This window comes from Lissotriton helveticus, chromosome 10, assembly GCF_964261635.1.
Source record: "Lissotriton helveticus chromosome 10, aLisHel1.1, whole genome shotgun sequence".
Classification (NCBI taxonomy): domain Eukaryota; kingdom Metazoa; phylum Chordata; class Amphibia; order Caudata; family Salamandridae; genus Lissotriton; species Lissotriton helveticus.
This window is the reverse complement of record NC_136071.1, coordinates 1028967933-1028994402: the sequence shown is the minus strand read 5'-3', so window position 1 is coordinate 1028994402 and position 26470 is coordinate 1028967933. Positions and strand designations below refer to the sequence as shown.

At 41.9% G+C, this 26470-nt stretch overlaps 1 protein-coding gene across 1 annotated transcript in view; it reads right to left on the bottom strand.

Annotated features, from left to right (window-relative positions):
• LOC144784737 (pyruvate dehydrogenase (acetyl-transferring) kinase isozyme 2, mitochondrial-like) overlaps nucleotides 1-23352 on the bottom strand; it is a 49291-nt gene extending 25939 nt beyond the window's left edge. The window contains exons 1-2 of the mRNA XM_078663725.1: nucleotides 22706-23352; nucleotides 563-704 (exon numbers count right to left, since the gene is read on the bottom strand). Coding sequence (XP_078519851.1) covers nucleotides 563-704; nucleotides 22706-22823 — 260 coding nt within the window. The 5' untranslated portion in view covers nucleotides 22824-23352. The remainder of the gene's footprint in view (nucleotides 1-562; nucleotides 705-22705) is intronic.
• Nucleotides 23353-26470: the final 3118 nt, after the last annotated feature.

The following is a 26470-nucleotide window of genomic DNA, read 5'->3' as shown; positions in this document are numbered from 1 at the left end:
CTCGATTAGTGTTGGGACTTCCTAGAAGGTCATCAGCTTCAATGGCGCTAAACACCCTCCACTGGCTACCTTTACACAAAAGGATCTTCTTTAAACTTCTTCTTACCGTCTTCAGAGTTATGAAAAACTCAGGGCCCCTTTATCTTGCAAAGCGTTTTATACGCTACCACCCCTCGCGTTGTCTGAGATCCTCTGGCAAAAATCTTATCACCATTCCAAGATTTGAGTACAAGACCAGGGGTGGGAAGACCTTTACTGTCCTGGCAGCCAGGGCATGGAACACTCTACCGGTCAATCTTAGATTGACGGACAAGGAGAGTATCTTTAGAAAACTTCTAAAGACATGGGTGTACCAACAATCAGACACCGCAGTATTGGCAGCCATCTAGTTTCAGCTTCTTCACTTTTCTTTCATCCTTTTCCACTTTCATGTACTCGTAGCATGCTTTCCTAGCGCCAAGATGCTCCTGTCGGAGCGAATGTCTGCGCTCTATAAATACACATAAAAAAAATAAAAATAAAAAATAAAAATTTGTACAATACTTGTTTTTGGACAACTCACCAGCTCTGCACGAGTTGCACTGACGGCGTTCCTAGCAACGGGTCTGGAAGAATGTCAATCTCCCTCATGATATTGGCGAGTCTCACTGGAAGTTCTTGTCTCAAAAACATGAAGGAGGTTTTCTCACACCCGTTAGCAGATCCTGTGGAAAAGAATATAGTGTGTTGAAAACAGTGCATGTTATCTGTGAGTTAACCTTGCCTCCAACTTCAAGAACATCCACGAGACAAGTTATCCTCATGTATTGAGTTGAAAGTGCTTTACAATTACACAATAATAATACAGCAGGTGAAGAAGATCAATACACTTGGCAATACATTTAGTAAACCAGAATACTATTAGTTACGGTCTGCACTGGTGTAAACAGGTGAGCATATATAATGTGCCTAATTCTTTGTGACGGCGTAATAGGAAATCGTGCAATGGAGCTTTGCTTCGAAATGAAGATCTGAACCACGTGAAATTCCAAATGTAAACAATTTTGAATACATTGTATCAGAGGCTCCTGGACTGCTTCGTAAAATCTCTAATACACAAAAAAATAGATACAATGGAAGTGTCATGCTGTTATTCAAATGTTTTCAAATCCCATTTGCTACGCGTTTAACCTGGTGCTGAAATATGTAAGTAGTATGGAAAGGAGCAACTGCTGTTTTCTCACTTCCAGCCAAGGCAATACACGAATCTTTTAAAACAAAGACAGTATCAGCCTGCAAAATAAAGTACAAAGACCATACTACATTTTCCGTGAAAGCGCAAGTTCTAGATCTTAATACCTCAAACAACGCAGACACGGCATTACAATCTGACTGTCATAAGGCGAGAGGTGCTGGTGATCGCAGGTGCGCCTCTGTAGTTGCAGTCCCCACCTTGGTTTGACACATGCTAAGCATAGGCGTTAAGAGCACTCTTGCATAAAGAAATTCTGCTGTTCATAATAGGATGCAATTGCATAACCTTATTACTGTACAAACAAGCTCCCTTTAAACATCCACTGAGCAGACATAGGGCACTTCCAGTAATCATGAAAGTTGAAGTGTATCCTTCTTTTCAAGGATGTGCCTTTTTATGGTTTTAGATTACAGAATGCTTTCTCGTCTCCAATGATTTTATAGCATTATAAACTTATGAGACCCTCAATGACGTTAATTAAAGCTCTTGCTCATACTGTTGGCCTGAGCCACATGAAAGAGCACATCAATGGGCTAAGTAACAATGTTGTGTTGTGTTGACATTTTTTATAGAGAGCATGTTCACTGTAGGTTTCTTGGCACTATTAAATATGAGCAGAGATAGAACAAGACGACTAACTTGAGCTAAGACAGGATTTGGCAGAAAAGCTAAGTCTCTACTAAGCAATTATTTCACAGCGGAGTCTCCTAAGTGATACCTTGTGCTGCTCCTCATAAGGCTTTCATACCTTTAGGAAGGGTCAGGATTCAGGAAGAGTGGACCACGGTTTAGAGGCTCAGGGAGCAAACCTGCAGTAACCTATTCTTTGCTCACGTCTTTTAAATACATATGTGGCCACATGTATCAATATTGGAAATAGCGATTACCTAATTGTGATTTTCTGCGAATCGCAATTAGATAATCACTACTCCTGATGTAGGAAACGCCATGAGTTTCATTTAGCAGTTCCTAGTGGGTCGCAAATTGACCTACATCATGAGTATTAATGAGGTAGGTCTTAATTTGTGACTCATTGGGAATCAATAAAATCACGGGGATGGTGGAAGGCTGGGGTCTGTAGACCACCAAGCCAGTGATTGCTTTTAAATAAAGCAATCATTTCTTGTTTAAATGCAGCCCGTTTTCCTTAAAGGAAAACGGTTTGCATTTAAAAAAAGAAAATATATTTTTTCATATTTTTAAGAGCAGGCAGTGGTCCGTGGTGCCACTGCAGGCCCTGAAAAAACGTTTACTCTACCATTCCCAAAGGGGAAGGGGTCCTCTAAGGACCCCTTCCCATTTGCGAATGGGTTACCACCTACTTGATATAGGTCAGTAGCAAGCAACCGTGCCGCTCATGGTGGCCGTAAGAGCACAGGGGGGTGCTGGTGCGGTATTCCCTCAATTGCTGCTCCGCAACAAAATCATGAAAGAACGGAGGAGGTACCACCTTCCTCAAAACTTGTGCCGCCTGGGGCGGACCGCCCCTACCTTGCTACGCCACTGATGTAGGTGGTAAAATGCAAATGATTTGCAACCGCATTTGACTAGAAAAATATTCTTACATACTGCTATGATTCGGTATTAGGAAGGGATGCCCTAACATGCCCCTTCCTAATACCGACTCTGTATGTATTCTCAAGTCCAAATTGCAAATTGATAACATGTTACCAAATCGCAAATTTGAATTCATACCAAAATGCATTTTACCGGTCGCAACCGGACCGATTCTGTGATTCGGGCTGTAAGCAACCAGTAAAATGCATGATACATGTGACCCATGATATCAGCACTTGAGGAGCAAAGAGGTCTCTCTGGACAGGGTCCTGGATGAGAGGCTTAATAAAAGCTGCAGTGTTTACATTATGAAAAGTATCACAAATCAAAGAGGGATTAAAGAAAATGTACTCACCGGCATGTATGAAACCAGGAGCTCATAAGGGTAAGCATGCACCTGCATTCTAAATGACCAGTGCTCTCTGAAGCAAATACTGGAGAAGGCCTAGATCAGTCATGCTCAGACTATGGCCCGGGGGGGGGGGAGGGGAGGGGCTTATGGCCCTCTTGACCTTTACATGCGGGCTGCCCCAGTGAACAGCTGCACAAGCTGCTGTTCAGTTGCTGAGCCATAATATTTAGGAAAAATGTTAAATAAGCGGGCACACATTTATTAACCTGCAACCTACATGTTTTTAGACCTCCTTACACAAACCCTGACCCACCCAGACCACCTATCACCACCCTCTTGGCATCAGTGCGGCCCTCAGTCAAAGTACAGACCGTACTTTGTGGCCCCTGGCCCAATGTTTGTGAGTACCCATGCCCTAGATCAATCCGTAGATTTGTGGAGCGCTTCTTCTCACCCGTGAGTGTATCCAGTCAATGGATACACTGAATTGCCATAGCCAAGAGAAGAGACAATCAGGCGTTTTGTTCAAACAATAAGAATTGCACTATTTTTCTCAGGAGTCTTAAATATTAACAGCAGGTGAAGACCATAAAAGGTTACTGGGGCCGTATTCCGTGAAGTGCTCCAGGGTGCAACGGTCTTGTGTGCCAGCTTTCTGCACCACTGAGGCACTTACAGAAGTGGCAGTAGATACATGCATGGCCCTTTCTATAATTTAGATAGCGACAGTGCACAAGTAGCATCAACACTATCCTAAAGAGGCATTCCATCTACTGTAGGGCCCCTGGCCCCAAGCAAATGAGGAAAAACACTTTACCTCTGCACCCATTCCGTATTATCTACATGAGCAGGGAGTCAAAGAGGCCGTCAAAGAGTGCATTGATTGAGCACCACAAAGAGGTCGTGTACAGGCAGTTCGCCCACAAGGAAACCCCTGTGTGCGGTTTAAAAGGGGTTCCATAGTGTCCCCCAGACATTTTCCTGCATGCGACTGCTGTCACTTAGTGCGTCTGTTTGCAGAGCAACCTCTGTCCCCCTTGAGACTGCTTCAAACAGCCATTCTGTCCTCACCAATGAGCTGCCCAAACGGCAGCACAGGTTTGGGGGAGCACTGCAATATCAGTAATAGGGCACACTGCCCCTGTTTGCATTCAGCGCACCTAATTATAGCTGCACCACAGCACAAGCTGGGACAGTGTGGCCTTACCGTAACACTGGCCCAGGATTGTTAGAGAGAATTAGTCATCTATTTTTACTCCTAGGCTTTTTACCAAGTTAGATGAGTCAGGCGGTGTACTCATCTCATAATGCAAATAGGAAACAAGCAGAAGTCACAGTGACCATGAACAACTAGTATTTCAATTTTGCTGGCATTTAGCTTTACAGCCCATCCATTGCCAAGTAAATCTCACGACTGACTGACATTCTAGATGGGCAATGGATTATTGTCTAAGTGCTCCAGTAGTTGGAGAGCATCAACATACATAAATAGTCTGGCACCTATCTCCACGAGGGCATTTGCCAAGGGGCTAATATAGATGTCAAAAGGATGAGGTAAAAGGGTAGAGCCCTGGGACCCACCACGTGTTATTTGAAGATTTTGTCCTTTAAAAGCGAAAACTCCGACTGCTTGAGTGTCAAAGATAAAAGATGCTAACTGCTGTAGGGCTATCCCATCGATACCAACCACCTCGGCACAGTTCAACAAACTATTGTGACCGATTGTGTCAAATGGCGACAGATACATTCAGTAAGATCAAGGCAAAGGCCAGAATCTAACTCAGAAGATCAGGGATGGATAACATAACCAATGTTGTGCTGTGAGCAAGAGGGAATCGTGCCTGAAAAGTATTTAACATGTTATTCTCAGACAGGTGTGTGTCTATTTGATTAGTGGCATGGCTTTCCAGAATTTTGCAACTGAAAGGCAGTAAAGAAATGGAACGAAAGTTTAAATATCAGATGGATCAGTCTTTTATGATGAATGTAATAACCGTGGCAACTTTAAATGAAGAAGGCACATGACTGTGCCTTCTTCATTTAATTTACCCAGAGATAAATTCAGAGGGTCAAGGCGGAAGACAAAGTCTTACTAATCTATTTGAATACTGAGGTAGTACATGGGTCTGTAGGGGGAATCTGATTTTATGCAATATCAGAAACGTTGTATCCTCTTCAGAGAAAGGTATGAAGGCCTTAAGAACAGCTGCACAAGGTATCACTTCAGAAGAGGCTATAGGAAAGGATGCCTCGTTGCTACCATTACTGACTGGAAGAGCTCTCACGTCCTCTATCTCTGCAGTGCCCCCACTCCATCTCCTTCCCTCAAGCAATCCCTCCTCTACTTGTTTCCTATGAGTGAAATGGTGTGTCTTCTGTGAGTCTAGGACTTCACTGCTGTTTGAGGGTTAGGTGTCCCTACTGGTCCTACCGTAAATTAAACTATCTGTTAAACTGTTGTTTCATCTCCCGCATGCTGACTTAATACTCTACTATCATTATTTAATATTGTAACTTCTTGGCTGCTTGAGTACTTCCAGGAAGGTACAATAATATGCTATTAGACTTTCAAATCAATTGTGAAAAAGTGCCTGGTCGCAGTGAAGCTAACGGAGCTAATTGATGACCTGTCCTAGCTTATGGTTGTTTAACTTTTAATTTTCTTAACACCAGAATTTCAAATATAAACAGAAAACTCAATCTGATAAAGTAATCAATCAAAGTTCAAGTCACTTCCAGTATGTCAATGTCAGACCGGAGAGAACCTGTATACCAGTCATTGACATTTTTCATGACAAAGGAATACGCCTTAAATTTTTGGCTATCGATATATCCACAGTTGCTCCTAGTTTACTCACCGAATTATCATCCTAATATATCAGGTTAAACATGTTCACTATACCAGTTTTAATGACCTATTCACAAGTGTCATAATGGCAGATGACCAGAAATGAAGCTACATATGTGGCAAGCTCTATCCTGCCAACAAAGGTATTAAAGCACACACTTGTAAAGATTCCTATTCCCACCTACAGTAACGCTCCCCTCTAACTTCCAATTCCAAATTGTGGGGTTTGCTTCAACTGTCAATTGCTGACTTTTACCCTCTGACCATACCACTCAAATAGGAAACCTTCCTTGATAGCAGCCAATAGTTATGGAATTTAGGCAAGTCTCACATATATTTCAGTGTGCACTGGGTCGCTCCATGCAACACCCTACAAAACAATGACTCTCACTGGAGTTGGAAGGACATAGGACTGGCGCCATGTGTTTCTGTGTAAGTGAACACAAACGTTGAGGTATGTCCTTCTAGTCCAAGGACATGTCAATGCCAAATGCCCTATACCTCCCACAGAAGAGAAAACCCCATAACCATTCATGGGAAAAATGATGCCAGTTATTAATCTTGAACAACTACAGAAAAAAGATGTAACCGACTAACACTGGCTACCCAGGTTAGATTAGGGTACTTATGAAGTGTTAAGTTCACCCTAGAGAGGGTATTTTGGCGCTGTAAAGCAACTAAGCATCGAGTCACCTACAAAAGCATACCCACAATGAGAAAGGAAAGTTAGCAGAGACGAGAGAAAAGGCACTAGTTCATACGACCAAAAGGAAAGTAAATAATACCAATTTAAAACATTGTCCTTTGATGGAAAATAAGAAGCAAACTATAAATGAAAATGAGCACGAAAGCACTACATTATTCAATAAACAACAAAAAACAGAACACCATGCACCACATTGAAATTGGAAGTAATAACTATATTAAACAATGTTCGTTATTAGAACATAACTCTCGAAAAACCAAATACAATAAGATGGGAGGGTGAAAAACAAAACTTTGCTGTGAGTGGTGCCTGCAAGCCACTCATTTGTGAGACCTGTGCGGGTGTGGCGCAGAGGAGGTGTGTGATCCCTGGAACAGACCCTGATAAACATCAAAACTGTCGCTCCTGCCCAGTGAGTAGCGACCACTCTCTCTATCTCTCAGGTACTCTAGCCATGACTCAGAAGTAGGTACTGCTGGTCTACAGTATGGAGAAGTGACCTGTACCCAGCATTGGCCTGGTGACCAGTGTCACTTGAATATTATGAGATCCACCACCAGGATCAGGGTTACTGTGCTTTTCCATAGCTGGAGAGAGCACTTAGATTGCTGCCTCAAGTTGCCTCAATCAATGTCATTACATGACGAACTTGTGTGAGAAGGGAGAGTAAGTTCCATTCAATGAAGTGCAAAGTTGGATCCTGAACAGCAGTAATTATCAAGCCAGCCGCGGCTGTTGAAAATACTGAACTTCGGCATAAAAACTGTTAATTACAGTTAATTTTGGATGGCTCCACCTTAATGTGCATGGTGGGGGGGTCTAAAATTTAACTTTAACTTCTATGCTTGAACTCACAGAATCGCAATCGCTGGGAAACTGCTGAAGCAAACAGTTCAGGTGCTGACCACGCGTTTTCTGGCAAAGTACATTTTGCTGATTGTTAATGTGAAGCAACATCCAACAAAGGGTTCTAGGCAACAGCCAACTATAACCAACCTTGACTCCGGTTGCTTCATAGCTCGCCACCTGCCTCTGTGGAGAGTAAATACATTAAGGGTGGGCTGCACTTAACCTGAATAAATCAGCACAGTAATGGCATCAGTTGACTGAGCATTTAAATACCTCGAGCACATGAATGCATTGCTATATTTACCTGCACATAGTTTACGCTTTAGTTTAATGATGAAAATACCAAGCCTAAGCAGAAAACATGATCTATTTTTTCTTTCATATCTTTGCAGCTGTAATTCTGTGACTGGGCTTGGAGCACGAAGTTAACTGAACAAGTGATAGAAGAAATACGTGTTATGTAATGTCTGCTGTCGCGTTATCGACCTTAAACTTTGCTTAAGAGCATTTATGGTCACAGCTGTGCAAATCTGTTGATTGGTTTCTATTTTAGGATCCCACGCTGCCCATTCGTGAGCAGCATGGCAGGCCCGTGACAAGCACGGATCTCACTGCGTGTCACAGTAACTCACAGAGAGTTCTTAGAACAACACCTGCTGTTGACTAGAAAGCTACTGCTGCTCTGCAGAGGAAATCCTCACCAGCAGATGTGTCTGGCACAGCGGAATGCAGGACAGAGCGATACTTTTCACATCGGATTTCTGAGACGAGTAAAGTAATTTCTGAGACGCCTGAAGTAACTCTTAAGGACTAAATATAAGTTTAAGTTAATATAGACACGAGAAAGAACAGATTAGATTGAATACTGCTCAAAACAAATCACCTTTCATTTTAGGACCGAATGGACTACATGTTTAAAGAAAATAACCAGACTTAATAAAATGTCAAAGGTACCTCAAGTGTATTTTGGAAGCAAATGCCACATTTTGTTGCAAGAACTACATTTAGTACATTTAAGGAAAGATTAAATACAATTTTAAAGAGCCACTCAGGCAAATATACCGTGTTTTCTTTCTAGATTTCCGCCCTCCCACATCTCATTGGAGCCATTTTGTAAGAGATACTGTGCCTTAAAAACCTGTGCACCGACTGTGTAAGGTGCAGCACAGTGGGTAGTAGAAGGATGTAAAGAATCGGCTTACACCCTACATAGGCCCCGATTACATGATGGTCAGAGCATTATCTCTTGTATCTGACATGGTGTTCCTGTATCCCGATCCTACCTGCTGGAAGATCAGGCCAGTAAACTTTCATGAGGCTTGGACTGCAGATGCAGGCTGGCCCTCGCTCCCTGGACTCAATGCTACAGCACGGGGGGAGCACAGAATGCTCTCACTTGCCAGCTACAGACTCTTCTGCCATATTGTATCCTCCCAACCCATTGCCTGCAAACCACGCAGAGACTGCCCTTCCGCCCCACTTGCCATTACCACACTGCTCAGGACAGGTGGTAAACTGCAGAGTTAATCCCCATGGAACTGGGAATTCTGTCTGAAAATTCATGAGGAAAAACTATGTCTGCATGGTTATTCCTCATTGAGTGGGGGTGGACTCATAGAAGCTGGACTCTGCAGTGGAGATAAAGACAATGAAATGTTATTTCCGACCAAATGGTAAATCCGACTAGCTTGTAATCGGGGGGGCATAAAGTGCACACTGCTCCTGAGAATTCATTGATATCAGTTTCTCACCCCTGAAGAGATGGACGTTAGGGTAACAGCCACCAATGTTGGACTGAAGTTCCATTAAGACTGCTTGGATTACAGCTGGAGTTTTTCAAAGATCGAAAGAGCTGATGCTCTGACATTGATTATTGGGCAAACTTGTGATGTTTAAGTCAGCACACATAAATCATCAGTGATTCTGGTCTTAACTGGTGCACAGTGGACCTTCAAGAATATCATCACAACTTGAACAAAGACTACTTAACTAGCTTCACCCTTCTCTACTCTTTCCATTCTCATGGCACGCTTACCAAAGTAAAAAATGTTCATAAAATATCAGGATTTTGTCACACAGATGGAGGTTGCAGGTGCACATTTGAACTTCTTTCCAAGCCGAGTAACTGCAATAAATTCTGGCAGAAAATCACACCATTGTCATTCATCGGTAAATATATTTTTGCCCAGAAAGGTAAATCAGCAAAAAACACCAAATCTGAACTGGTTTCAAAGCTTTTATTCGACATTTTGTCATAAAGCCAGCAAATAAAATACATTCAAATACATGATTTCTTTAAAAAAGACAAATAACAATGTCAAAACAGTAAAAAAAGGACATTATATACATAGATCAAATCCCAAACTACATCACAATCTATTCACAATTTGCATGGGGAGGCGTTATTCATTTCGTAATTTAATAAACAGTTAATTATCTTCCAGTTAAAAGTATTTACAAGACCAGGTTATTAAAAAAAAAATAATAATTATAAACATAATATACATAGATAAAATGCCAGTATAAAAAAAAGATTAAAATGCTATATTTTTAGTCCATGTTTCTTCCTAATCAAGCAGACACTATAAAGATACCTACTAACTCCAAAGGTAATCAACCTAGAAGTTGGGGATCTAAGTAGTCTTTCGGCCTCACTAAATGATCTTATGCCCACATTTTTACAAAGAGGTTTTATCCATTTCATACGTTGTATTTTGTAAAAAGGGCAAAAGAAAAGAATGTGGGCCTCATCTTCTTTTTGCTTCAATTCACACAACTTACAATTTGAGTCAGTCCCCTTAGAGCGAGCCCACCGACTGGTATGTGCATTTATCTGTAAAATTCCATATCTATATTGAAGATATACGGTTTTAGCCAATGGTGGTTCAACCTCATCCATGAATTGTTCGAATATAGGGGTATCCTTAAATTGTAAAAAATGTTGTGTCAACGAGCCAGTGGCAAGTTCGTGTACTCTGGAGGACATGTAGTTCCAATAAGCAATTTTTACCTGTTCTTTAGAATTAGTTTGCAAATCAGTTGGATTTTTCCAAAAGTGTGAGAGACCAATCATTGTAAACCAAGTGGATATATGTCTAAACCACTTGATAGAGTTATATGTGTCCAGTTCCCTAATTTCCAATAAACCGGCTCTATAGTCGGCAAGTTCGGGGGTGGACCACAATCTCACCCAATAGAGTAGTGGCCTCAACCAACATAAAGGGTCTGTGCGTTTTAGGTTGATGTCTAGGTAAACAGGCACCAAAGGCGTTCTTTGTGGTAATCTTAATAGGCGCCTAAAGAACGCATTCTCGTCAATGTCAAATATCTTATTTGAATAGGGCCCCCAAATCTCGGCCCCATACAGGGCTGCAGATTGGGCCTTTGCTTTGAACACTTCTATCGCAGGTGTTATTGCTTTTGAAGTACTCCCTCCATGAATTTTTAAAATAGGTAGAGAGTTGTGTTTAAGTGTCAGCCTACTTTTTTCTAGTTGTTTTTTCCAAGATATTTTGTGATCAAGCCTGATGCCAAGGTAATCAAAAAATTCCACATACTCTAATTTAGTATCATTTAGTACCAAGTTCTTCTTGAAAGTTTTTGGTGGATTAATGGCCATGTACTTAGTTTTAAGAGAATTAATTTCTAGCCCCTTTACCAAACAATAACTGTTAAATTGATTTATTAGATTTTGTAGACCCTTGGGTGTTTGTGATATTAGAATAGTGTCATCCGCAAATAACAGTGCTGTAATTGCCTCATTACATAATTTCGGAGAATCGTGTTTACACTGTGCCAGATAAGGGGGAATATCATTTACAAATAGAGAAAAAAGGGTCGGGGCCAGCACGCACCCTTGACGTACCCCCCTTTTAACTGTTATTCTGAACTGCTGACCTTGAGATTAAAGCGATCTATGAACCGAAAACCAAACGTTTATTCTTCCCAGGTACTTTGCAAAGGGGAGTATTATTCAGGGGCGGCTCCTCCACTAGGGGGGAGGAGCATCGCCCCACTGTTTTCTCGCAGGGCAAGAAGCAGAAACATAAAATGGTAATAACTACCATTTTATGTTTCTGCTTCTCGCACTGCAAGAAAGCAGAAGGGTTTGGTTGCTTCAGGGCTGCTCTGCGAGCAGGGCTGGGCAGGGGAGGAGTGGTGGGCCCACTCCTGAGTGCGCGCAACTGGTTTGGTCTGCCCTCTCGGGCAGACCAAACCAGTCTGCCCCAGAGGGCATGCCGGCCACGACCTGTATCATTGAGTATTAAAGTAGGGACCAAGATACTTGGTTCTAATACTACATTATCTATTTAAACAGGAACCTCAAGGCTCTAGGTAATCAATTAATCTCCCTGGACCTCCAACTGTAAAAAGGAATGGTGTTAAAACCAACTACAGGAGCTAATCTCTAACATTGTCCTAATCAAATGCCCCTTCCATCCTCGCATCAAATCTTGTGTTCCGTAATGTGGTCCAAGCTGGATAGCCCAACAAAAAACTGTTCCAAGTACAGCTACTAATGTTCGAGATGCTCCTGCTAAAACAAAAATGTCCTGGTAGGGATCATTCGTGCTAACTGGAGGTAGGTCTGCACTATTTTAAATACCTACAAAGGTGTCAATGCTCGTTACTGGTGCACGACGGGCAGAAACTCTAGACAGTGAGCAAGCACAACCAAACTAGTCAATCTGCCTGGCAGCTATTAGTCATGAAGCATTACTAGTGTATAACAAGACCAGGATGGAAGCTCAAAGAATCATTTGGCATTCGTCTCACACCCTTAACTGGGATGCCAATGTGCGTGGTTTGTGGTACCTCTGTGACATTTACACTTGCTGTATTGGAAGTCACAGGAAACTAACAATTAACCTGAAGTGGATCACTGAACTACTGCCACATGGAGATTATAAAGACATTGTCCCGAGTGTTGTGATAAAGGTGGGGGTAAAACCACCCAGGAAAATACCACTTGTGCACCCTATCTGCTCAGCAGCTGCACTCAATACCACATTTTGTGCTGTGCCATGGGGAATAAAACAGTCTTTGCAAAACAAAATTGTCACAGTATCTTATTTACTGCGCTGCTACGGGCATGGAATTTCTGCACGGTACTATCTGTAGGAAACTCTACATTCAAACTCCCAGGGCGAATGACAATTTAGCTGAAACCTGTGATTGTAAAAGAGGGCCACACACACCACCTGTGCCCAATCCTACACTTATTACAGCACTCACTTATAATCCACTGACATTTCAACTAATCTGATGGAAATAAACAGCACAAAAACAAAGGTCATGATTATAACGCATCGTCGCCCTAAACAGCTGAACTTTACAATTACCAACATGAACCTGGAAGTAGTGGACAGATATAAATATCTGGGGATACATCTGGACAAACGGTTCACATTCTCCACACACCTCAACGCTATCGAAAAGAAGGGAGCAGCTCTATTGCATGCATTCTGCAGCCTATCAAAACAGCTAAAAGGCCCTTTGTTCACCCCCTTCTTACAGTTATTAAAGCTAAGTTACTACCAACGATAGCATACGGTAGTGTGGTACTCAACGGAAGAAGTGCACCCCTACTAGATAAAATCCAAACAAGAGTGTACAAACGCGTATTCTGTTTACCGTGCGACGCTTCACCAGCACAGGTACGCCTCGAATTTGGACTACAGTCTCAAATATTGCACAAAAAATATGAGTCAATCAAATTTTGGTAAAACATCTGGCTCAATTGCGACATAGAAATTAATTCTGCCATTTGGGAAGCCCTGCAAAGCAACCCCAAATTCTACTATGCGAAGTACCTAAACTCTTCCCTGACAAGCACTGAGATGACACCTGTTTGGCAAAGGAAATTACCAGCATCAGCATTTAAGCAGCTTGCAAAAAAAGCAGCCAATACGCACTCGTTGATTGAAGACAAATCGACATTAAGACGCCGTGCACATGCCTGGATGATAATACAATCCTATAAAAGACCGGTTCCAGCTGCTTATTTATGTCTCGCTTTCCCTCCACACTTAAAATGAAAGTATTTGAAGCTACACATGGGAAAATTGCCAACAAACGCCGACCAACCAGGCTGGAGGTCTCCTGGCCCGAAGGATTGCAATTTATGCGGCGCTGCAGTGCAAGACATGATCCACCTGATTTGCATTTGCCCAATGCCGGAGCATGATCGTCGGAGTTTACTCAGAGAAAAGTTCAATGCAAAAGGTATTCGCACATGCCGCTCAGCGATATTAAATGTGCTGGACTCAGAGGATCCTCAATTCATCTGTCGAATTATTAAATATGTAATCAACTTTGAACATTTACTTAAAAGTCAACAAGAACCTGAACTCCTGAACATTGATACTGCGAACTGCATTGGCTGATTTATAATCTGCTATCTAAACTATTCATGATTATCAAGAAAAAAAAAATCGGGGGAAAATCACAAGTTATTAATTCGCATAGGAAAACCCCTGTAGCTGTGTTTTTATCTTTTCTACTAATGGTAGTTTTATAATCTGTATTTTAATGTATAATAGTGTGCAAAGGAAAGTGGTTTTATTAATTGGTATATTGTAACGGTTTTTATTAACTATACAATAAAGAATTTATTTTCTTTCTTCAGTCCAACGGTAGACCAGAAAGGAGGAAATATAAGGTAACTGAGAACAGGTTCTTAGATAGCTGCGGGGCCATCAAAAGTGACACGTTCAAATGATCCAATACTTCCCATGTCCATGCTGTGAAACAAGCATCTTTTTTACAAAGTAAATAAGCATTTGCAATGCAATAGGTCTCGCATTTACGCGAGTTTAACCCATAGAGCATTGTAAATGACAAAGCCTTTTTTTTATTTTTTAAAAACCAAAACATAAATAAAAGGCATTGTCATTTTTAATGCCAATAGCTCAAACTCGCTTAAATGCTAGACCTATTGTATTGCAAATGCTTATTTTACCTAGCCATGTTGCAGGGTGCAGGACCATATGTGGCCAAAAGAGGTCTCATAGGACCGCTTTTAGCCACATATAGTACTGCACTCTGCAAAGTTGGAGTTATTGGCATTATAAATGCTAATGTTTTTTGCCTAGCCAAGTTTTAGGGTGCAGTACCATACGTGGCCAAAAGAGATCCCATGGGAAAGCTTTTGGCCACATATGGTACTGCATCCTGCAGAAGATATGGTAAATCCACCCTACCCATGATGCATTGCATGCAAGGCAGTACCACAAGTACATTCAAATAGCTATGTCCATATATAAAATTAGAAGCTTCGATGTGTGAAAAAATAATTATTATATTAATTCCGGATTAGGTTCTATTCTGTGTGGTCCTGATGAAGGGAAATTTAAAGAGGGACTCATATAAATGTGAGACGTGCTAGTGAGTAAAGTAACCACGAAAAGCTTCTCTAAGGATAAAGCCAGTATTCTGTCTAAAGTCCATAAAGGAAATAGTGTTCTGCAGCTGTACTTAAAACTTAGGGATAAATAGCACATAGAACAAGACTGTACTTATAACTGAGGGAGTAATAAAACAAGGGATGTTCTCATGAGAAGTTACAAGAACAGACAATATGGTACTAAGGAAGGACTACTAAGCCTATTGTTCAATGAAAAGCCACAATTTACAAAGAACTGAGACTGAAGCCAATTAAAAGGATAGGGTAGAAAGTTTTGTTTAGTTTTTATTTTCAGTGGAATTATTATATTTGCATAGCACTAGTGTCAAGGATAAAAAAAAGCAAAAGTAAAAAACACTGTCATTTTCAATGCCAACAGCTCAAATGCGAGACCTATTGCACTGAAAATGCAATGGGTCTTGCATTTGTTGGAGTTGGAGTTATGCCAATGTCTTTTTTTACCTAGCCATGTTGCAGGGTGCAGTACCATATACCATATGTTGCCAAAAGAGGTCCCATGGGCCCTCTTTTGACCATATATAGTACTGCACCCTGCAAAGGCGGAGTGTTTTTTACCTAGCCATGTTACAGGGTGCAGTACCATATGTGGCCAAAAGGGGTCCCAGGGGACCTCTTTTGGCCACATGTGGCACTGTGTTCGACCTCATGGTCACAGGTTCAAATCCCAGTGGGTCCACTCAGCCTTTCATCCACCTGAGGTCGATAAAATGAGAACCATTGAGTTGGGTAACAATAAACATCTGTTATTCAGAGCCTTCAGACCCACGGGTGATAAATGCACTTTACAAATACATGTTTTATGTTATATATGGATGTATGACATTACAACGCATGCATTTACATCGCATGCCTTTACAACGTAAGTATTACAACGCAGTCCATTACAACGCATAGTGCTTTGGGGTGCTGGATAGTGAATAGTTTAATTTACTATTCCAACTCCAGTCCCCGTGGACATTAGGGAAGGTTATTGGATAGTAAATTAACCTATTCCCTATCCTAGAGCGCCCCCCAGAGCAATGCGTTGTAATGGTTGCGTTGTAAAGGCTCTGCGATGTAAAAGTTGCGTTGTAAGTGTTGTTCACCGTTATATATAAAATTAGTAGCTTTGAAATGTGACAAAAGAATTATTATATTAATTCTGGGTTAGGTTCTACTCTGTGTGGAGCTGATGAAGGGAAATTAATAGAGGGTCTCATATAAATGTGAGATGTGCTAGTGAGTAAAATAACCACTGTCGGCCTTACAGAGGACAAAGCTTGTGTCGTACCTGTAAACCATTTCAGAAAGCAGTGCTCTGAGGATGAAATTGAGACTTAGTAACAGCACATGTACCAGGAAGTGTTCTCAGGGGAGGTTACAAGAAGAGACAAGCCAATACTATAGAGGAACTACTAAGCCTATTGACCAATGAAAAGCCGCCATTTACAAAGGACAAGGACAGGACCCAATTAAAAAGATGGGGCAGAAAGTTTAGTATGGTTTTTATTTACACTAGAAATCTTATATTTGCATAGCACGATTGGCAATAGTATAAAAAAGCAAAAGTAAAAAACCTTGTCATTTTCAACACCAACAGCTCTAACTTTAACAAATGTGAGACCTATTGCATTGGAAATGCAATTGGTCTTGCATTTGTTGGGAGTTGGAGTCACTGGCATTATAAATGCCAATTATTGTTTTATCTAGACATGCTGCAGGCTGCAGTACCATATGTGGCCTAAAGAGGTCCCCATGGCCCTCTTTTGGCCACATATGGTACTGCACCCTGCCGAATATATGGTAAATTCATGCTACCTATAATGCATTGCATCCAAGACAGTACCACAGGTACATTCAAATAGCTATGTCCATATATAAAATTAGTAGCTTTGCAATGTGACAAAAGAATTATTATATTAATTGTGAATTAGGTTGTACTCTGTGTGGAGCTGATGAAGGGAATTTATAGACAGTCTCATATAAATGTGAGATGTTCTTGTGAGTGAAGTAAGCACTGTCGACCTAACTAAGGACTAAGTGTGTGTCCTGCCTGAAGCCTTTTAAGAAAATAGTGCATTGAGGCTGTAATTAAGATCTAGGGAGTAAAGGCACATGTAACAGGGGATGTTCTCATGGAAGGTTACAAGAAGAGAGAAGGCAGTACTGATGGAGCAAGGTTTCGTACATAAGAAACTTGCTTGGATGCGATCCTCTCAAATAACATGTAATAATGTAACCAACCTGTGTGTAAAATACTAATATTTGCTTTACACCTTTGACATTGATATACTGGAGAAGCTTGCCTATGTGTTTTACTAATAAGTAACCTGAGTGTCTAAAAATGGCTGCTGAAAACGTGGGAACTCTCTGCGCATGCGTCTACTGCATCTACGTAGTATGACGTTTTTCACTTTTGGTGGGAAATCTTTGCAGTTGCGCAGTAGTATTTAAGATGGCCGCTTGAACCTCACATGTTAATGCACATGCGACGCTCAAAATAAATCTCACATGTCTTACTAAACTGCTAATGCAATAGTTAAAATAAATTAAAGGGATTAGAGTAGGAATAAGTGGTGTACAGTGCATTCATTTATTTTCGTATTCTAACATGTTTTTCTTTGACTTTGTTATTAGTTCGTATTTGGGCCTGGAGGGTGACTGAAATCTCCGTCATGCCTGATTATGCGCAAGCCTACTGGACTCTGTCAAACTCTGCAGTGTGACATTGAAACCCAGCCATGGACACTTTAACAAGAGAAGCGCCTGGAAACACCACCTCTTGACCCTGAGAGGGGAAGGAGAAGAAGTCAAATTTTGTATACATTGTAGATGAAATTAATTCTGTGTGGTTTGGGAAATAAAGCATGGGAAAGTAAAATTAAGGGGCGGGAATATTGAACAATGATCTAAAGAAGATGACATTAGATTAGTATGGTGTGATGACCTCTTCGCATCGCATTGTCCAATCAGAAGTAGGGGATTCACGAATATTGAAACATTGGAGGCGGGTGGTGGTACATACACTTAGAATAGTATAACGAAGGTAGGCTCAGTCAGTTAGTTTGTCAGACTTGTCACAGACCTGTGACCGACCCATCACTGAAGCAGCCGATTGCGGATGCCACGGAGGTCAGAGATGCTGTCCGAGCACTCTATAGAAGAATCGAGAGAGAAGAGACAGAGAGAGAGAAGAGTCAGAGAAATTTGCTGAAGAAGACTAACCTAACCATCTAGAAGGGGGAAGAATCGAGGAGAGCAGGACCAGAAAGGGGTGTGACGCTGGCGTTGCACTTAGAAGAGGTCACCTATCTTGTCCTGAACCTGCCCTGATCTTTTGGCTCCTGACTACTTGGGAATCTCCTTTCCAGCTCCTTGGCCAGGGGTTGGTCCTCACACCATTCTAGGTAAATATAATTCTGTGGGGTATGTCCTTGTACTGTTTCCTTTTCCACCCTTCTCAGGCACCAACGTCATGAGATCTTATTAATGTGTATGTTTAACTTTAATCATTTTCCTTAGAGAAGTTGGTGGTTGACATGTATTGGTATTTGACTAACACAATTAATGCATAGATAAAGCTTTTAAAACTCTCTTGTGTCTGTGGTTACTCAAAGAAATAAAAGTAAATGTCATTTCTACCTATTCTGCTAACAACCTGATCTATTGACTAGGGGAAATTAAGAACCAAGGTGCGAAGGGTTGGTAAGATTTGGTGTAAAGGTAAATTTATCCAGAAAATTATAAAATTGTGATCGCAGTGGTGATTATCGGCTTATGTATGAATGATTATGGGCCCAGGTGAGTATGGTAGTTTTTATGAATAACCAAAGCTGGTAATCGCGCTGCATCAGTACCAATGAGAAGCTATTAAGTCTATTGACCAATGAAAACCACAATTTACACAGGACAAGAGCCAATTAAAAAGATGTGTGGAAAGTGGGCAGAGCTTTATGCACATATCCTGAATACAGCATGTCTCGAAGAGAAAGAGCAAGCGCTGCCTAGGCGAGACCAAAAAAAGATAAAGGGTTCACCCAGACAGTGACAGGTGAAGAACGGGCCAATGTGTAGCAGCTGCAATGCCCAAATGATGTCCAGTCTGTACAGTCTATTCCTGTATGTCTGACTCCTCTGGACTGTGATACAGTATCCTTTCTTGGACTGAAAAGGTCATACACATGCTAAAACTGAAATCAAACAATTCTTAGGACTCTTACTGCTTGGTTAGTCTGAGAGGACAAGACAAAACGTAAAAAAACATTATTATTTGGCAAAAAGGAGCACAGTTTCTGCAGACAAGGAAAAGGAGCGAAAAACAAACCGTTATACCTCAGCCGAGCAGATTATTTAAGTAATCACATATTAAGAAATGTTAGTGACTGCAAGCATTGTGGTTCCAATTAGGCTACGTTGAAACCTAGTTAATGTCATGTAGCTGCTAAATTACTGAACTTGGTACTTGTCGACCTGTGTTATAATTGTGGCTTTGGCTCTTGACCCCCAATTTTTTTTTAATAAATCACTTGTGATTCTATACAAATTACTTAATGCCCCCATGCCACAAACTGTAAATATGGACAATGTTAAAACCACGGCCTATTCACGAATTGAAATTTTAGTACGTTTAGTAGTATTGCAATGAATAGTACCACTAATATACTGCAAAAAGCTATTCACTAACCTACATGCAGAGATCTACACCTCTTTTACTACATAGTAATTAAAAATATATTTTTTTTACAAATGGTAGGTTATTTTATTTAAATCTCATGAAAAATATTAATTTAATGTATTAAAAAAATCTAATATTTAATTTAAAATGATCTCAATGATGTATATTTTTTATTTTGTTCGACATTTTAAATATATCAATAAATGTACAATTATATTAATCCCCAAAACAGTTCAATTTTTTTATAACTTTAATAAACTTTTTTACCTTTCCCTATACACGCCAATGCCTAGAAAGTTACAAGAAGTAACGTTAAACTTATAAATTAGGCTCCACCCCTTGGAACTGCATCAAACAGGCACATGTAGAAATATGTCTGGACTCCACATGAGTCTCTTAACAAAGGGAACGCTTTGTACTTATTGCTGCATATTTAAAGGCTTTACTAATATTCATCGACCATGTCCAGTGGTTGTGTGTGTGAAGGATATCTGCATTGTCACAGGATCACCACATCTCAGAATGGACATTTTCATTAGAAAAAAGACTTGTAAATTCCCGTAAGCTTAACTGCTAAAAAGGCCCGTTAGAAGCGGTCATTGTATATAAATGATTGACAAACTCTTAAATGCACCTTCATATCACTGTATGCTTATTACCTGCTTTCATGGGTGGGAGACTGCTCACCATATGTGTAATTCGCCTGAAATACACTAATACGTACAACAACATACATCTCAAAGATGTAAACATAATTCCTTATACACTTGCCTACTGGTTTTGCTCTGATTACCACTGCCAATGCCAAGTGTTCCACATTCATGTGTGAATTAAAGAAGTAATATAGTGCAAAATGTTACCAAACACATTTATAGTTTACACGTTTCCTATGTTTCCCATCATTTTGGTTACTTTAACATTTTGCATAGTAAAAGTCAATCATTTGTTCTTGAAGAATCTCAGTTTGCGTGAGTTCTGTCCCCATATATGTGCACCTATAATGGTAAAAATATACACTTCTGGTCCAATACGTCTCCCCTCATTCATTACCTACGTGCTGCCTCTATTGGTCTTTAGTATGTGGGTTCCAGTATTGGTATTTAGTATGTGGGTTCCAGTATTGGTCTTTAGTATGTGGATTCCAGTAATTGCAACTTGTGCAAGTGGTCAAAGGTAATTTTCATCGCTGGCACAGGTGGTTGTCACGCGCCCTATAAAACACAGCCACTCTTGATCATTCGCCTTCTAGATAAAGTAAACCAATCCAGCTCAACAAGGGTCCGCTAATTAAGCATGCAGCGCATGTGCACAGAAACAAACATCTAACACACTAACAGGTGAAGTTATCGAGAAGGGCTGAGGTACAATTTGCCACAGCGATCTTGAGTTTGAGGATGTAACGCTTCAATAATACTCTTTGTCTGCAATCCACATTATATTCTGTATGGCTATCTCAAGATCCAGAGCAGAGCTCAGATCTGGACTGGAACTGCAATGTAATAATAAGAGAAAGGACACACTACATGCAGGGTTAGACTGAATACAAAATAATCCCAGGCACCAAATAACATTGGCCTCTATTACCGAATCAGGCTTTTGCAACTCGAGCATTTTTGGACTTATATGGGAGGGGGAGTGTATAGGAGCCTGCTTGCATGTGTGCTTGCTACATGCAAATGTCTGAGGTAACATAAGGGATATCAGAATTATAAACCGAACCCCCAGAACAGAAAACAGGACCACAAACCTCCAATACCCGGCTCACACACTGACCTATCAGACCAGCCAGCCGGGTACTGCCAGATTGCCTTACAGGTAAGCACATGAACAGTTCCAGAAACGACTCTGCATTCAACCGGCAAACTGCACAGTCAGATGGTACAGATGAAATCGTGTACAACCATACCTCAGTAATATAAACCCTTGTGAGGCCCGCGGTGTGTGTCTGTACATGTCTGAACATGCACATCCACTGAGGATGGAACTGAAACTGAGGACTGCTGCTGGGGGTCAAGCCCTTTGACTGGCCATTAACATGACAATGCCTGTCGTGAGGTGACAGCATGCGGAAAGGCAGGGTGAGCGTAGGCCATAAAGATAAGGAAAACAGATGGCTGACGGGCGTCCGGTGCTGCTTTTGATATGCGTGCAGCCGAAACCGAAACCTAACAGGACAAAGAGGATACGTTAAGAAATGGTGGGACCCTCTGAATCACCCTCACAGTTTGAGCCCTCAGGGCTCCCCTCAAAAGAACATGAGCATTCACATGGTAAGCACTTTCAACTTTGTGCAATTCCTGAGTGGCAGATTACGTAAGTGCTGGGATCCTGAGGGGTCGTAACAAAGAATGACAAAGAGCACAACTTTTACAGCATTGGTACGACACAAATGTGCTGCGATTGTTCACAGGAAGTAACCGCACTGCAAAAAAGTATGACCCGAGGCACTGGTGACTACTGCACACTCTCAAACGCTCGTGTTGCGGTCCGTTTGAGAAACAAACACACAAAACGCTTAGCACAGGCTATTGCTCTCAGACTATATGAATGAAAGCATCTGAAAAGCCTCTAGGTGGTGCAGTCGCTTAGCCCAACTGAGGAAACGAATTTATTTCTACTGGCTTTGGGGTATAACAACAGTGAGCAGACTAATGTACTAACCAATCAGTGAAGACGAATGTGTGCCCAAGAAGATATTAACCATATGACTGCAGCAATAAATAAACTGTCAATTACATCACCGTGCAGCAAAAAAATGCACTGCACTGATAAGAGTGGCAAACATTCGCATGTACTACTAAAACATGCACCAGTTCATATGTGTAAAGCACTATACAGCACAGAGCTAATATGTCAACCAGAAGCAAAACAATGCGCATCCGTAAATGCCATTAGCATATTACCGTATAGGTATAAAGGGTTAAGCACCTCGCCTATTTATTTAAATATTTGGAAACAACATCGCGGCCTGTCGAGAACCACAGCACGAATAATGCAGGCTTGCAAATCCTGATACATGAATGTTTAAATCCTCGAGCACGGTACATTCGCATTTACGCTACAGCGGCAGCGGGCTTACCAAAATCCAGGAACTGCTTCATGGAGAGAGGGGACGGGGAGAACTTGGAGAATCGCTCGATGTGCTTGGGGATGTTGGCCAGGGCGGCATTCTTCATCAGAAACCTCGCGAACTTCATCTCGGGTCCGGATTCGACGCTTGCTCTTTCCTCCTCTGTGCCAGCAGCCTGCACCTTGCGGCAGAGCCCCAGTCAGCAAGCTTCTTTGCACCAAGAAGCCCAGCCGCAGCAATGAGAGAACAGCTGTTCGAAGCAAAATCCCCTCTGCCACTCAGTCGGCGTATCTATCCCCTCTGTTGGCTTTCACACCCTGGTGTCCCTCTGTGCGCCCCTCGTCTTTAATTCTCTTTCTTCAACTCTCTCCCCTGAACACTAGCACAATACCCGTGTCATAAGGTTATATCTCCCCTTTGTTCGCTCAATACTAATAGTTCTGTATTGTCCTTTCACCCCTGTGCAATTTTTACCCTAGTGCCTCCAGTTCTGCCCTCACCTACTGTCACTGCCACCCCTGCCTGGTCTACCTGCTGCCCATTCAGTTCAGCCCCTTATTAACAACTTCTGCCCGGTAGCAGAAAGAACCAGTTCAGCAGACCGCCCCCTGCCGCTGACAGGCAGCCGAACCGGCCAATCAGAAGCTGACGAAAACAGCACGCTGCAGTGAGAGGGGGCACGGGCTGTTATTGTGATTCAGAACGTTAGATCGAAAGCACGTCAGCAGGAACGGCTGCAGCGGGAGGCCCGAGGAACAACCAGTACCCTGTTTACCACCCTACAGGTTCCCTCTCTAAAACGGAAACAGTATGTCACCTCTGGTGGCGCTGGCAGTCCCAGGGCGCTTCTACGAATGATTACAATGATAACACATAATTCCTTGGTTTCGCCTTTCTCTGGTCGCCTGCGCTTCGTCCGATTGTTGAACTCGAGAGATTCCCCTACACCACGTTGTCACATCATTTCTTTTCAAAATATTCTGGAATCAAAAAACCTTTACTTTAGTTGTACTGTTATGTTAATGTCAGTATTTGTTCAAAGCGTTTTAAAAAGAAACACACAGACAAGTTTCTTTGGCAAAGACTGTTCACTCATTTAAGTTTTGTAATGCTCCTAGACCTTGAATTCAGTTTTTGAAGAAGGAGGACGTTGTAACATCCCATGCACAAAGCGTCCTTTTTTGCCACACGCAAACACTCCCAGTCCCAGGGCTTTAAGTGGTATGAAAAAACTATGGGGGACTCTGAAAGGGGCGTGGGTAATGTAATTAAGGGCATCGCTTAAAACACATACATTGAAAATCTGTGTTTAGCATAGTTTGCCGCCTGCCTTGTAATTTGCTGTTTCAGTCACTGCATCCAGATATATGAGACAACAAGTAACATCATACCTACAAGAAGTCAGGACTATTGGCTTTGTAGTGGTTGTTAGTGGCATAAGATAAATAAGCAGCAACTATGGGTTGTATATAGTATTGAAACATTTACCACTTAAAGCCCTGGTGACACCACTACAATGTTGCTGCTCGTCAGTTTAAAAAAAGAGAAGGGGAATCCAGAAAGAAAATGACTCTAAAGGGTTACCCTTCCCCTACAGCGCTCACCTGGCATGACGTCATGCCGTAACTTCCCCACTAGTGAGAAATGAACAGTGTGAGCACACGCACATCGTTGTGCCTGCTGTCATTGCAGTCCGGAAAAAAAACTGACCGCCTGTGCCAGGGCACAAAACAGAGCCCGATAGAGACCTGTTTCGAGGCCCCCTTTAAAACAAGCATTTACAATGCAATGGTCTTGTCTTTGTTAAAGTTAGAGCTATTGGCATTGCAAATGGCATTTTTTTCATTTTTTAAAACATAAATAAATGGTATTGTCATTTACAATGGCAATAGGTGAGCATTAGAGAGTAGTAGAGAGTATTAGCAGACACAGAGCCCCACACACACACACAGAGCCCTACACACACACACAGAGCACCACACAGAGCGCCACACAGAGCTCCACACAGAGCGCCACACAGAGTACCACACACAGAGCACCACACACACAGAGTGCCACACACAGCACCACACACACACAGAGTGCAACACAGTGCGCCACACACACAGAGCGCCACACACACACACACAGAGCGCCACACACACACACACACACACAGCGACACACACACACAAACACAGAGCGCCACACACACACACACAGCGCCACACACACACACAGAGCGCCACACACACACAGAGCGCCACACACACACACACACACAGAGCGCCACACAGAGCGCCACACACACACAGAGCACCACAGACACAGAGCACCACACACACACACACAGAGCGCCACACACACACTCAGAGCGCCACACACACACACAGAGCGCCACACACAGAAAATCACACAGAGCACCACACACACACACAGAGCGCCACACACACACACACAGAGCGACACACACACAGAGCGACACACACACAGAGCGCCAAACACAGAGCACCACACACACACAGCTGTTGCGTTTGAGCGTTACTAGCATGTACGGACCTGAAGCATGCTTGTCAACATATGGGAACACCCAATGGCAAGAATTTTCTGCAGAAAAGTTTTAAACAAGAAAAACAATCACAACCAGGGAACAGAGGCAAGAAAAAAGATCACAACCAGGCTCAACCAGGGAACAGAGGCAAGAAAAACGATCACAACCAGGCACAACCAGGGAACAGAGGCAAGAAAAACGATCACAACAAGGGAACAGAGGCCAGAAAAACGAGCACAACCAGGGAACAGAGGCCAGAAAAACGATCACAACCAGGCACAACCAGGGAACATAGGCAAGAAAAACGATAACAACAAGGGAACTGAGGCAAGAAAAAAAAACCAATCACAACCAGGGAACAGAGGCAAGAAAAAAAAACGATCACAACCAGGGAACAGAGGCAAGAAAAAACGATCACAACCAGGGAACAGAAGCAAGAAAAAACTATCACAACCAGGCACAACCAGGGAACAGAGGCAAGAAAAACGATCACAACCAGGGAACAGAGGCCAGAAAAACAAGCACAATGAGGGAACAGAGGCAAGAAAAGCAAGCACAACGAGCCGAACTATAGAAAACACATATCATAAAGTACCACTAAAAATTAAAATGTAAATCATATACAGCAACACAAAACACCTTCAGCGCATTCCAAAATAAAGCTTAATTTCATATTTCTGACCTGCCTTAAATACATGATAAGATATTGTGTATCATATAAATCTTGTACTAACTAGCCTTAAATGTTGGACAGGTGTGCATGTATGAATGTTCAATTTTTTAAATTTGCTCCACGCATTTCGTGTAGCGTGGTGTGATATGCATTGTTTTTAATGGTAATTTGGGGTTTACAACAACTGTAAAGCTGAAACAAAGTTAATTTTGAGATTCAATCAGGAGGCACAGACCTGTCAGCACTTAACTGCCGCTCTGAGCATATGGCCCACTTATACGTGAGCCCATTCGTTCCTCTTCAGTGTAGGGAAAGAACCAAACTGCGTTCACGAATAGAGCACACAGGCATATCGCTGGACACTACAACAGTGAAATTGTTTCTCAGAATACTTACCATATACATTGTTGCGTATTTGTTTTGCATTTTAGTACATATATACAGATTGTGCAGGCCTGCGTACGAATAACTTTCGTGTGTATATAGATATACACAGCTGATCCCCCTTGTCATACGCTACACAAACAGAGCTCCCGCGGCTTGCTATTCACAAAGTCAGCCTCCTCCCTCC